At 43.8% G+C, this 14,159-nt stretch overlaps 1 protein-coding gene across 3 annotated transcripts in view; it reads right to left on the minus strand.

Annotated features, from left to right (window-relative positions):
- Positions 1-8,602, minus strand: part of SPTLC1 (serine palmitoyltransferase long chain base subunit 1) — a 36,239-nt gene extending 27,637 nt beyond the window's left edge. For 2 of the 3 annotated variants that reach the window (XR_015184074.1, XM_086480508.1), the window contains exons 1-2: positions 8,540-8,602; positions 6,463-6,570 (exon numbers count right to left, since the gene is read on the minus strand). Coding sequence is in view for 2 of the 3 variants with exons in the window: in XM_086480508.1 (XP_086336634.1) it covers positions 6,463-6,570; positions 8,540-8,602 (171 nt within the window). In the remaining variant the exon portion in view is untranslated. Of the gene's footprint in view, positions 1-6,462; positions 6,571-7,015; positions 7,028-8,527 lie in introns of all 3 variants that reach the window. The other variant, XM_086480509.1, reaches the window with a different exon arrangement.
- Positions 8,603-14,159: the final 5,557 nt, after the last annotated feature.

Genomic DNA, 14,159 nt, shown 5'->3' on the forward strand with positions numbered 1-14,159 from the left:
TGCACCCCCAACCATAACCTTGGTATGCTAAACTCTACTGAAACAAGACAGAGTGGCAATTCCAACCTCATCTCAGAACAAGTACTAATGTGCATCTCTATACCATACTGATATTTGAAAAAAAAATTCAAAGACTTAATGTAACACTAAGTGTGCTGACTCACAGCACTGCAAGGCAGCAGCTGGTACAGTACAGTCCTCTCCCAGCCACAAACACATTCCTGTTCCTTGTGTTGGTGTAGGCGGTTACAAAACCAGACAATAGCCTTGTTCCGAAAATTTATCCAGATGAAAACTGAACCAGCAAAAGCAGGATGGCTAAACTAGACCCCACAATACAGGATCCCAACCTGGATTGGCTGATGCTATGGGAAAACATATCCTGAGTTACAGTTGCCCAGTAGTGTCTCACACCTTTTCACAAGAGTTCAAAAAGACTTCTGAAAATCAGAAAGCAGGATGCATGCTCAGGCAGCCTTCACTCTGCTCCTAAAACATGTGGTGTCAAAAGGCACCAAATACCTGACATATCGTGTAGCTTCCATCAACAATTTTGTGTTCATTTTAGAGCACAGTCAGGGGTTTTTCTGGTTTGGTGGTTGTTGTTGTTTGTCTTCATTAGGAAGCAGAATAAATCAGATGAGAAGTGGTGCAGCCTATCAGTTATGGAAGGATAAATAAGAAAATGTCATCATTAGATGACATCAAAAGTCTAAACGGGAAGGCCTTAAGAAGCATGGTGTTTATTCTGTTTAAGACCAGAAAACAAAGAACATTCGAACAGCTTTTATAAAACATAGTTCAAAGGCAGAGCTGGCAATATAACATAGCTTTTTTTCAAAGTGGGCAGAATTAAAGCTTATACAAACATGTACTTAGCTTTTCCATTTAAGTCTAATTTTTTGAACCAAGCATACAAAGTATCCCTAAGCAGCTTGGCACCTGACACATAATTTCAACTAAAATCTTTCTGCCGTGGAGTCTAGCAGAAAGAACTCACAGTGTAACATCCTCATTATATAATTGATTCACTTATTTCTACTCAGTTCACTGTACTGAAAATATCCACTTGATGAAAAGAATTAACTCAAAACTTCCAATTTCCATTCTCTTAGGCTGTAATGTATGCAAACTCATCTCTCAGCTCTTCCTCTTTCCCTTTTATAGTTTTTTTTATTTATATAAACATAAATGCTAAATAAAATATAAATATCAATATAAAGGGTATGTATTTAATTTTTATTATTAATATGCAATACACAGGAAAATATAAGATAAAGTGTTTATAAGTATATTTTATGGACTATAATATACACATTTATGTATACATTTGTGCATATATAAACATTTTAAACATATTCATCTAAATATACACACACATGTATATAAAAATAAAATGGTTTTGGATGGTTGTATTTTTTCGGTTGTGGTTTTTGCTTTTTAAACTCAGATACCTAGGGTAAGAGAAATACTTGGATATAAACATATCCAAGTCAAATAATTTAAGTAAGTTGCCTTGTTGACCCTGGTTTTTAAGAAAAGGTAGCAATTATGTTCATGAAGACAGTTCTTAGTCAGCAGTAGTGTTTTGAAACAGTGTCATACATGCATCTGTATCAAGATCCAAAGACTAATATTTTTTTATTTGCTGGTCCTCAAATATCAGGTCTTTAAGTTCACAGTATTTACAGAATCATGTATCAGCATCACATAAATTGGCACAAACAATGGGCATGCTAGTTAGAAATTTCTCTCTTTCAATCTGTGCTAGTATGTAAAAGAATCTTTACCTAGACAGGGAGTCTTGGCTCAAAGTGACTGAAAACCTTTACAAGAACAGACTACTCTCTGTTCTCCATAGGACATCTGCTCAGTCTCTGAATGCTGTTCCTGCAAGACAGAGCTCTTGTGGCCTACAGTATTTCTGAGCCATGCATTAAACATTTCTCTCTGACAGGAACTTTCCAGCCTCCTGATTAGCAACACTCTAATAAAACTGTTCCCATGCTACTACTGCACTGAAAATTCTAAAACAAAGAAAACATCTATGCCTCCCACCCACAGATGGTAAGATGTGGCTGCCAGTAGGACTTCAGAGACTTTGGAGAGAAAAGTTCGGTATCATTTACCGCAGAGTGAAAGACATACATCTGGAGGGCATCTCCCTCTCACACAAACGGTTGTTGGCTAGAGAGTGAGCTTGTAGCTAAATGACGCCATGCAATCTGCCACAGCCCTCTCCAGTCCTCAGTGGCACTTTGCCATTTTTCTACAGTCAGTATTTTGGATGAAAAGCCCACAAGAATCTATTACGTCTAGCACCCTGTCTGGCCACAGATTTTACTTCTCAAAATCACAAACTATAACGAACTTACAGTCACAGAGAAGTACTCCACCTTTTTATTCAATGATTCGGGAGATTACATTATTTTGGAATAGAACCAATAGGAATAGCTACAAACACTTTATTAAAGGATGACAGTCAGTTGAAATCTGATTCCTGCACTGGATTTCAGAGTACTCTTGCTACACATTTGACTAAACCCAGAAGCCACCTTCAGGATGGATTTCTTCACTGCTTTAGAAGTGTGACTCCTAAGTGCACTTGCACAACAGATCATCAACCTCTGGTTCCCCAAGACAGACTGGTCCTGACAGATGGCTGTGCAATAGTGGTATTCTTCAGTACTATTTATTACATGGAGCTGCCTCTGCTCTGGCAGCACCCCCAACAGTAATTCACAGAGGAACTCCAAGTATCATTACATGAGTGGCTGACATAAAGGCAGCCTGAGCTCTACTGCCTGAGCTGGCCTATCTCCAGTGCCTGTACCTGAGCAACCTAGTATTTCTTCCTGGTGTGGCAACGACTGAACACCACAGCATGAACCAAATCAGAAAGCAAATCAGCAGCCTCCTCGCTGAACAGCTGGCATGTTACTACATGCAGCTCAACATGCACACAGAAGTCTGGCTGTGTGGGATTCCATATTGCATAAAACAGACTATACTGGGTCCGGCTGGGATAGTGTTAATTTTCTTCATAGCAGCTTATACAGCATTCTGGTTTAGATCTGTGACCAAAACAATGCTGATAAAATGCTAATGTCATAGCTCCTGCTGAACAATATTTGTACAGTGTCATAGTCTTCTGTTTCCCACCCTGCCCGCACAGTGAATAGATAGAGGGTGGACAACAGGTTGGGAGGGCACACAATCAGGCAGATAACCCGAATCAATCAAAGAGATATTCCATACCTTATAACGTCATGCTCAGCAATAAAAGGGAAAAGAGGAGGTTTAGGGAAGTCAGCCATCTTTTGCTCGGGAACTGGATGGGTATTGGTCCACCCATGGGAGGTGGTGAGCGAAGGCCTTCACATCACTTGTCTTGTTTCTCTCTTCTTCCACTTCTCCTTTGCTTACTAAACAATTTTATCTTCACTCACAAGTTTTCTTGCTTTTACTCTTCCTTTGCTCTTCCCCTGTCCCACTGGGGATGGGGGAGAAAGCGAGTGAGCAGCTGTGAAGTGCCTAACTGCCTACTGGGGTTAACTCACAACACAGACCAGTGTCAACTATCTGTGGATTTTTAGTGAAGATTACAGTGGTGTTTTTCTTTTCCCCTACTCTATTCCCCTACACAAAATAAATGAGCTCTTCTCACAACAATTACCTGCATTGTCAAAAAAGAGACGGAATCACTCCACACCTCTGATGCAACAGTCTGCTCCAATTGTAGAAGATTATTCACACTTTCACTTCACTGTTGTACTTATGCTTACTTTCAATAAACTATCTGTAGACAAGACATTCCCTTCCAAACACAGAGCCTTTTCCCACCTTCTACCGCAGAGAGAATGAATCTTTCAAAAGAAAATAAAAGTTATCCTCCAAAATACCAGAGATTAAAACCATCTGACGGAGGAAAACTCTAATAAATGAACTATCACAGTTTCTGTACGGACTATCAGGGGCTCCTTTACAGCTGCAGTATGTCTTCCCAGATGATCTGAACATTCAGTGCTTCACCGCACTGGACTCCCCTTTGCATTCACTCCTCCTCTGTATTCTTATCAAAGGCTGCAAACTCAAGAATCCCAGGATCAATTAAAACCCTCCCAAGCACAAAACTGAACTGGCCTTTCTTGATTCCTGCTCAGCTCACTTCTTCCCTCCAACATTAAATGCCTCCAATAAATGCAGGCTGAATACTTTAGGATCGTTTAGTAAGTATCCCCCAAAAGAGGACACTGCCTGCAGATCTGCTCACACTTATAACCTTGTGCCTGTAGTCCCCACACCTTGTTCACTGATGTATTACACCAAGCCCACAGGCTTAACATGTATTCTTAGCGAGAATTAAGATCAAAAAGCATGCAATCACATGATATAGATGGGAATTACAAGGCAAAATACCCACAAATCTGTTTCACAAACCTTCCTCAGTACCATGAAGAAATTTCAGTGTTTTAATCATTCATAAAGGATACCATTCCCCTGAAGCTCTAGCAAACTAAGCTTGTGTGTTACACGGGACTTCCAATTGTTCAGATCAACCCCTCACGCACACAAGCTGGTTGTCACATTGCAACACATCACAGGACCACAGGACCACAGGACCACAGGACCACAGGACCACAGGACCACAGGACCACAGGACCACAGGACCACAGGACCACAGGACCACAGGACCACAGGACCACAGGACCACAGGACCACAGGACCACAGGACCACAGGACCACAGGACCACAGGACCACAGGACCACAGGACCACAGGACCACAGGACCACAGGACCACAGGACCACAGGACCACAGGACCACAGGACCACAGGACCACAGGACCACAGGACCACAGGACCACAGGACCACAGGACCACAGGACCACAGGACTTGGAAGGGACCTCTGGAGAACACCTAGTCCAACCCTCCTGCCAAAGCAGGTTCACCTACAGCAGGTTGCACAGAACCATGTCCAAACAAGTTTTGATTATCTCCACAGAAGGAGACTCCACAACCTCCCCTGGGCAGCCTGTTCCAGTGCTCTGTCACCCTCAATGTGAAGAAGTTTTTCCTCATGTTGAGGTGGAACTTTCTGTGCTCCAGTTTGTGCCCGTTGCCCCTTGTCCTATCACTGGGTACCAGTGAAAAGAGCCTGCCCCATCTGCTTGACACCCACCCCTTAGATATTTATTAACGTTGATAAGGTCCCCTCTCAGCCTTCTGTTCTCCAAGCTAAAGAGCCGCAAGTCTCTCAGCCTTTCCTCACAAGAGAGATGCTACAGTTCCCTCATTATCTTCGTAGCCCTCCGCTGGACCCTCTCGAGTAGCTCCCTGTCCCTCTTAAACTGGGGAGCCCAAAACTGGACACAGCACTCCAGATGTGGCCTCACCAGGGCAGAGTAAAGGGGGAGGATAACCTGCCTCTACCTGCTGGCCACACTCTTCTTAATGCACCCCAGGACACCACTGGCCTTCTTGGCCACAAGGGCACATTGCTGGCTCATGGTCAACTCGCTGTCCACCAGGACTCCCAGGTCCTTCTCCACAGAGCTGCTCCCCAGCAGGTCGACCCCCAGCCTGCACTAGTGTATGGGGTTATTCCTCCCCAAGCGCAGGACCCTACACTTGCCCTTATTGAACCTTGTTAGATTTCTCTCTGCCCAGCTCTCCAGCCTGTCCTGAATGGCAGCACAGCCTTCTGGCATGTCAGCCGTTATTGCTATACCTCATCTTTGACTGAGAAAAATGAGTGCATCCTTGTCTACCTCACTATTTTCACATTCAGAGAGTACATCCAATGACCCTTTGAATATACCCAATGGCATCCTCTGACATTACGCAGCAAGCACAATTACAGACCATGTCTCAGACAAACGAGTCCAGGGACACCTCCAAAACAGACTCTATTCATTCCTGATAGTCTCCAGCCAGCAGTCAGGGAGAAATTCCAGTTTTCACAAACAATTACAGCTTTTTTTTTTTTTTCCTTGAGACAACTACATTGCAAAAGAAGAAAATTCCCACTAAATTACAAAGTTTTCTGGAACCTACTTAACACTGTAAACTTGGAGTTATTACTTACAGATACCACATATACAGACTGATAATTTTCCTACTCTCTACACTCTTATATGTCATTTTGTCTGGCAGGTTTTTTTTAGCACAGCTTCCATTTTTATAACAAAGCTATCTACTGAGTAGAACTAATGCCAGCTTCTCACAGCTTAGTAGTCATGGTCACATCAGTTCTGTATTTCTCAGACTCTCAAACACAGTGCTACTTCAAAAGCACGAACTGAAGTGTTTAAGCAATAACCAGTTTCTTAGTCCAAAGTAAGCTTATCCTTTGAAATCCTAAGAAAAAGCAGCACAATTTGTGATGCAGCAGTGGTTCAACAGTCAGATACATCAACGGCTATTAACTGCTTCTCTAAAGACAAATATTTTCCCACCATACCTTAGATGTTAGATCAGATCGCTCTTGAAGCTTGTATGTCTTGGAGAACAGAAGTCTGATAATCCACAGAATTAGAATTCCTTCCAAAATGAGATGGTAAGCAGGAGCCTGAAAATAAAAGCACAAAAATAAGTCTACACAGAATTCTATTTGAATCAGTGTGACACTGTGCAACATTTTAATCTCCTCTAGTACACTTACAGAAGAAAAAAAAAGCTGATCCTCAGCTGATACATATTTCTAAATCAGTAAAATTTATAATTATATGAAAGTGGCTTGCTTTGCAACCACTACTTGTAGCTGTGCTTTGGTTTGAGTGGATTTATTCTGTTATTAATAAACCAGGAACACTCTAAATTGGTAAGAGGTTTCAGTTCCACACATGCAAATAAACAGAATATTGAGAGTAAAGGCAGATAAGCCATACAGGTTGCACCAGTATATGTGAAGGCAGAAAGCTTTCACAACAAGCAGAAGTATCCTGAGAGCTTGAAGGTCTGTGTCATCTATATACACCCACTTCAACCCTACAGTCTTATAACTTATAGTCCACCAGCAGCAACAGCTACTGTTATTTACAAAGAAACCTAATCCTGTCCTCATTTCTGTTAGTTTCACAGGCACTTTGAGCAGGTATAACCCAACACAGTCACCAGAAGTAGTTTTGCCCCCAAGTCATTTACTGTCTGGTGTAGATATAAAATTATTCAGCAAACCAGAACAGGTTGATTCAAGTTGAAGTTAGTTTCTTCATGAAAGTCAGTTTCCTCTGGCAGCACACCTGGTTTAAAGTAGATGTGAAGTCATGACATCAGCATTTGACACCTAGTTTTAATGATGGGTTTAATTATTCCATTTCAGAAAGGCTGCTATCTGCACTGTGGATGCCTACTGTTTTTAAAAAGACTCAGAATGCACACACACCAGTGCACTCCCTCTTCAACTCAGTGGAAGAGCTCCCACACATCAGCATTTTCTGGTGGGATCTGACCTGACGACAAAGGAAGTGGGATGTACCACACATCAAGAAACTAAATGAAATTGAACACAAATTTTTAAAATCAGTAAGGAGTCCTATGGCATATGAAACTGCAAATAACAACTTTATCATTTGCAGAGTACTTTTCAGTTCACCAAATCTATTAAGAAATCATACGTACACTAGGACGTCTAAAGAACACATAGTATGGCAGCAGTAGAGGTCCACACAAACTACTTCCTTGTGTTTTTCAGTGCCTACAAATATCCTGAATTCAGTGTACTAGACTGTGCTACCAGCTCCAGTAGTTAAGCACTCCTATATTTGTACTGCAAATCGTAGTATAAATTATGAAAAAGTTACCAACCTTTGCCAAAGGAAGGGACAGAAAGAGGCTGTTGATACAAGAACACCGCCTATCATCAGGATACCCTTTTTAATACAATGAAACAAAGCCTGGATACAAACATGCCATGCTGATCCCTTCCAGGAGAGAACTCAAGCATACACATTTAGAAGTTGTTTCTTCCTTTGTGAGTAACACTCATAAGTTACAAACCTTGATCTTACACTCAAAGGACACTGAATCTTATTTCAAGGACGCTTATATCTTATTAAGGTTTAACGCTCTGGTAGATACCTTAAATGTAGCTTTATACTTCTAAACAGAGAAAAACGTAAGTGCGTGCATCTATTTTTTCAACATACAAATACGGTGCACAAGCACGTACTCGCCATTTTGCGAACGACTTTCACTGATGCACAGCCCGCTCCCGCTTCGGCGCAGGTGAGACACAGCACCACCCTGCAGCCACCACCCTCCCGCCGCCATCAAGTGAGGTTCACCGGCTACCCGCTCCGGCGCAGGCCCGGCTCTCCCCTCCCGCTCCCTGCACCCGAAATCAGCGGCCCACGGACAGGGACGCCCTCACACCCATCACCCAAGCTCCCACAGCCACGGGGCGTCGGGGGGCCCCGTCCGCCTGGACGCTGCCGGCTCGGCGCCGGGATCCCTTCGGCACACCCAGCCCTCCCAGTGCCGGCGGCGGGTGCCAGCCGCCCAGCCCTCCCCCAGCCGCCCCGCGCCTCCGACCGCACCTCGTAGAGAGCCTGCACCATCTCCACCAGCACCCACTGCTGCCCCATGGCCGCCGCCGCCATCGCCGCGCCTGCCCGCTTCCGCCTCTGCGGCCCTCCCGGGCGACACCGCCGCTGTACGTCGGCGTCCGGGGCGGAGGGGCGGGCCCACGGCCGCGAAAGAGCGCCCCCTCCGGCCCGGCGGGGGTGGGGCAGGCCAGGCCAGGCCAGGCCAGGCAGCGGGGCCTGGTGGCGGGCGGCCCGCTCAGTCGCGGGCGGGGGTGGGTCGGGCCGGGCCGTGCAACCCTGCGGCCCTGGCAGCGGGCTGGGGTGCTGGGTGGTGGCCTGGGACCGCCGAGGAGGGCGCGGGGGTGGGGCAAGGGCTTGGGGCCGCTTTTCTTAAATTCTGTTGTGGCGGTTTATAAAGAAACGCCTCTTGCTGGCAGTGTATGTGGCCGTCCCGTGCTCCTGTGTGGGTGGCTTCACCAGTACCGCTCCTTGTCATCTCCACAGGCCGCCGTTATCTCTGGTGGCCCAGACGAGGCAGCGAGGCCAGACTGGGAGGATGTGCTCTTCAGTGTTACATAAATGAAATCAGCTGTTCATTGAATGTGCATAAGAAGATAAACTTGGATGCATTGGAGTGTTCTTCCTCACTACGTTTCAAACCTGGTCCCATTGGTTCGACGTGCTGGTGTAAGCTTGATGTCGCTTTCACCACACCCATAAGCTTCTTTGGTCCCACGTGCACCCGCCATCCCAGGCTGGAACTGGCCAAGGGGCAGAGCCCATCCTTTGGTACCTCATCAACACAGGCCACACCTGCTGCCTCTGCAGCTGTAACTGGTGACCTCACTACTGTAACAAACAGTTGTTCAGATACTTGGCTAATGAATTGAACGGCAAAAGCAAAACCAGAGTGTAATGGAAATAAACAGTAAATTCAAATATGAGAAATTACAGCTTTAAGGGTTTCTCCAAAGTAAGCAGCCGTAAAAGCTGAACATTACTGGGGAGAGATAAACCCCATGAAGAAAAATAGTAATGGTGAAGACCTTGCACAGATGCACCTGAGTGTGGGGAGGTGACCAAGCCCCTGTGCACAGCTACGCAGGACTTGAGCTACTGCGTAAAAGGCAGTGGAAATGAGGGGGAGCTGGAAAGAAATTCGCTTAGGAAGTGAGGTAGTACTTAATGGGAGGGGAACAAAGGACATTGCTACGAAAGAAGGTGCTTGGGAGCTGCTTCACTGAAGCTAAACAGCTGTGGAAGGCTTTTGGTGGTCTTCTGGGAGAGCATGGTGGAACTGGACCCCTCAGGGCTTCACTCATTAGTCTTCATCGTGGTTAGAGGAAAGGAGTCTGGGGCAGTAGTTGATTAAACAGATGACAGCGAAAACCTTGGGTGCTGTGGCTACTTACAAGCAAACAGTAAGTTCTAATTTTACAGTAGTGGATGGTTAAAACCAGCGAACTTCACTTTCACGCTTACTGAAATGTGTAATGGTTAATCTTTGCCCAGGGTTTCTGAACTCAATGATACACTTTTCAAATTCCAGGGTCTACACAGTAAGAGAAAAAAATATGTTTTGAAGCCATCTGAAAAGTCAAGACAGAGACAATAAATGTCCCTTTTGTTTTTCAGCTGCATGAAGATAATTCTGTTCACTGTTAAGTACTTCTGTGGCTATTGCATTGTGCTGGAGAGGAGTCTTGGGCTCTGAGGAGATGACTGCTACTATCAGCCTCAAAGAATGTATCTGGTATGCATCCCAGTTCTAGATTGCCCCCAGAAGAGTGGGCCACATTATTTGTCTTGGTGGGCTGTAGATTAAATTACACCCCTGCTTTCAACATCAGATTCTGACTTTCAATGTTTAACATAAATGTGTATGGTGAAGAGACTAAGAAACTGATTTTGTGAAACACTGGATGAATTGTTTCCAGCTTGAAATGCAGTGAAGTTACTAACGTACTAACCAGTAATTCTTCTGGCAGCGATTTCAGAGTTCCTGGTCTGGATTATCATAGGGCTGGGTTTCTCATAATAATGAGCCTATCCCTATTGTTCAGCAGTTTCATTGTTCCAACATAAGGCAACTGCTGCTAATTGCTTAAGGCTGCTGTACTTCTGACAGCAAAAAAAGAGGGGGAGGTGAAGGGGCAAGTCCTTTGAAGTGGCAGTTTATGGCTGGGAAGAAAGGGGAGAGGAAAAACACCTTGGGTTTATCTCTGAACTTAAAGTCCTGACAAAAGCTATTGAGATAGTGCCCTGTGGAAATTCCCACTCTGGAAGTGTCAAATTTTGTCTTCCTCCCATATTCTCCAGTTGCACAGTATTCCTAGACTGCTCTTATTCAGGACCTTCCTCACCAACCCGCTCATTTCCCACACCCTGCTTTGAATTCCCAGCTTAGTTCCCCTGAGTCAGTGCTGGCATGACAGTTTTCTGCAGTTGTTCTCTGGTCACTCCAGAGCAGAAAAGTGGGACTTGTCATGGCTATCTAGAATTTTATTTTTCCTAAATATCACAGAGTAGCCAGTGCCAGTTATCTTTGGTCCTATTTCATCTATTAGCTCTTCCTCTGGCTTCTTCATTCTTACTTTGTCAGGTATGAGACAGTGGAAGTGAGGGAGTAATGTCCCCCCTCTTTCTGCACTCTCGGGTCTCACCCCTGGCTCCTTTCACCTGGTACTTGATCAACTGGGAATGGGGGAGAATGGCAGTAGGAAGTGACACATAACTGTGAGGGGATGGCGGTGGTTGCTGCCATCCTACTTGCATGGCTGTGTTGGAGATATGCACATGGAGGGGATGTTGGGAAGAGAAATGTGGGAGCTGGTGGCAATAGGTCCCGAGAGTCATTCACTTTCCCCCTGCCTCCTCTGACCGCGCAGACAGAAGGGGGATGGTGACCGAGGAGATTAGGGACATAAGAGAGTCTTTGCAACCATTCTCACACGTTCTCAGTAGTGAAAGCTTAGCTTAATATTATTGTATTTTTAGTGTGCCTAGTTGTAACTTGTTGGCTCTATGGCTACCCTCAAAAAATAATCAAAATTTAAATAAAGCATTGGGAAAGCAACCCTGTACTAGCAAATAAAGTATTGGGAAAGCAATCCTGTACCGGCAAGGAGAATAGCAAGATAGTACTAGTTAGTCTTTTTTAGTTTTTGTTGTCTTGAAACCTGATGCTCAACCAAGATGATGCTGGCAGCAAGCACAGAAAATGTCCAAAGTCAGTTGGAAGCGTAGTATTAAGCACAAAAATCATGTCCCATCTCCTACTGGGAAGCAGAAGGGTGCTGCAAAAGTACCGTACAAGTGCCAAGAAGAACATGAATATCAAGTTCTGTAATTTACCTGATATGCGGAGGAGTAGTTTTTCACAAGCCAAGTGGAACACGGGATAAATTTAGTGTTATCTCAAGCCATGCACCACTGCATCTTGGAAATGTGCCTAATCCTACTTCTATAGCGAATTAGCTCTGGATTAACTTCACCAGCAGAAGGCTGTCTTAGATCTGCCTGGGAAACATCTGGAGATCACAACCTTTGACACAAGCTTTGTGTAGGAGTAAGGGTACCTACTGGTCAGAGTGCTGGTGCATTCTACCTATCCCAAACTGCACCATGGCTCCCTGAACAACTGTAGTGACAACGTGGCATAAAGTGGAAATGGCATGCTGTTTTCGTGGCGTACAATGGGGACCAAATTTGACCTCAACTGTTTGGAGTCTATGACTATCGTAACTGTCTAAGTGTTGCCAGAGGCCTCTTTTTAAAGCATATTCAGCCAGAGGTGGGCCTTTGTAACAACGAGCTAACTTACAACAGGGACGAATGTAGGCACAGCAGTCTTGTCTCCTGCTCATGCTTCTTTTCAGTGCCTGTTCCCCAGATGGGCTTGGCAGCACTGGGCTAAGTACCTAAGTTTCCGATACATGGCAGAACTAAGTGTCTTAAAATGGAATTGACAAGAGATAGGCCCAGTTCTGTGATGACTAAAGAAAACTTATGCTAGAAATTTGTAAGGGCTGCTTGGCCAGGCTGTTGGGACCACTGACAGAACAGATACTGTTTAAATGGGAATGTTTGCCTAGCAGAGAGCCAGCTACCCATATATGGTGTTGCAATATTGTCTGCTGCATGCAATTGTTTGCGTCAACTGCTGAAGCTAGTATGCAGTTTCAAGTGAAAAAACTGGCACAACTTATCTTGTACTTCCTCTGAATAATCTCCTAATTATTCTCGATTATCCTAATAGGTTTTTTCCCTTCTCTTGAATAAAATGGCTGCAATTTTGCAGCTATAATGGTAGGATATTTTAAATGTAAATTTCCATTTATACCATTGTTTAACTTTAGAATTAGTATTAAAAATAGGACAGATGATGTCTTAGAACAGTCTTCTGAGAAATGCAGTGGACTGGAGCTTACCCTTTTGATTTGAAAAACAAGCAAGCCAGTTTTCAATTGCTATTTCTTCTTTTTGGCTTTCTGTACTTCTGGGTTATATTCTGACTGATTATTTCAAAAATGACGCTAGTCTTAATTAATGTGTAAGATGATAAATCAGCTTAAAATCACTTGGTCTTTGCTTAAACATAGTAATGAAATGGAACAACTCCAAAGATCCTGATTTATTTTTCCAGGAGACAGGAAAGGACAAATATGTTCACTATCTGGGCAGTTACCAAATAGAGAAGGGAAGACGAGAGCTTACTTTCTCTAACTAGTATCAATAACAGAGACCACTGATTGATGCAAATAAAAATGCTTGATTCTTTAGGTGAGGGGAAGAAATACAGGTAAAAAGTATGTCAGATTCTTCATTCTCAAAAAAAAGATACCTTTTGCTAAATTTCTGTGAAAAAAGCTGATCAACTGTATCTGCTCTGGTGGTTGCTGTCAAAATCAGGAAGTAAAGTGCTTCAGTCACTTTCTATCGTGGTAGGTTTACCATGTTTTTCAATTATTACACATTTACTTTTCATCAAAAAGAGAAAACCATGGAGGACATTTAGAGGTACTTCTAGGGAAATCTTAGTTCCTTCTGTACCTGGGAGGTACAAGGTCTTGGTCTGATTCTTGGTACTGAGTCTGCATTTATGAAGAAAAAAGAGGGAACCAATAGGTAGATTCTGTGGTGGTTTTTCCTTCAGTAGTTCCTTGGATTTCTGCATTCAGTGTTGTGATGCTGTAACATTACCTGTGTTTCCTTCTGCTCCAAGCACAGCTGGTGAAACGAGAATCATACATCATTAAATTGCCCAACAGTCTTATCGTGGAATGGGCAGCTTGTGCAACAGGAGTTTTTACAGTCAATTCGTATTTCAAGGCTTTTTGTATATGAATCTCATCAGGAAGTGAGCGAGACAGTAAGAATTTGGAGTTGTGGTACCAGCATTCCCAGACACATTTCTTTGTTCCATATGGAGAAACAAATGTGTAAAAAACATTTGCAAAATTACAGTACATTTTCCAAGTAATTTTTCTGTTAAATATTTTAACCAAAATTGGACATGTGTGGCTAGCTACAGAAACAAGGCCTTTTTCCCCCCTTAACCACACTTGCATTGCCTCATAGAGAAACTTCTGCAAAACTTCTGTAAGAGTTTGTTGTCCCTAAGACTGCAAAA

Source organism: Leptosomus discolor, chromosome Z, assembly GCF_034619465.1.
Source record: "Leptosomus discolor isolate bLepDis1 chromosome Z, bLepDis1.hap2, whole genome shotgun sequence".
Taxonomy (NCBI): Eukaryota; Metazoa; Chordata; class Aves; order Leptosomiformes; family Leptosomidae; genus Leptosomus; species Leptosomus discolor.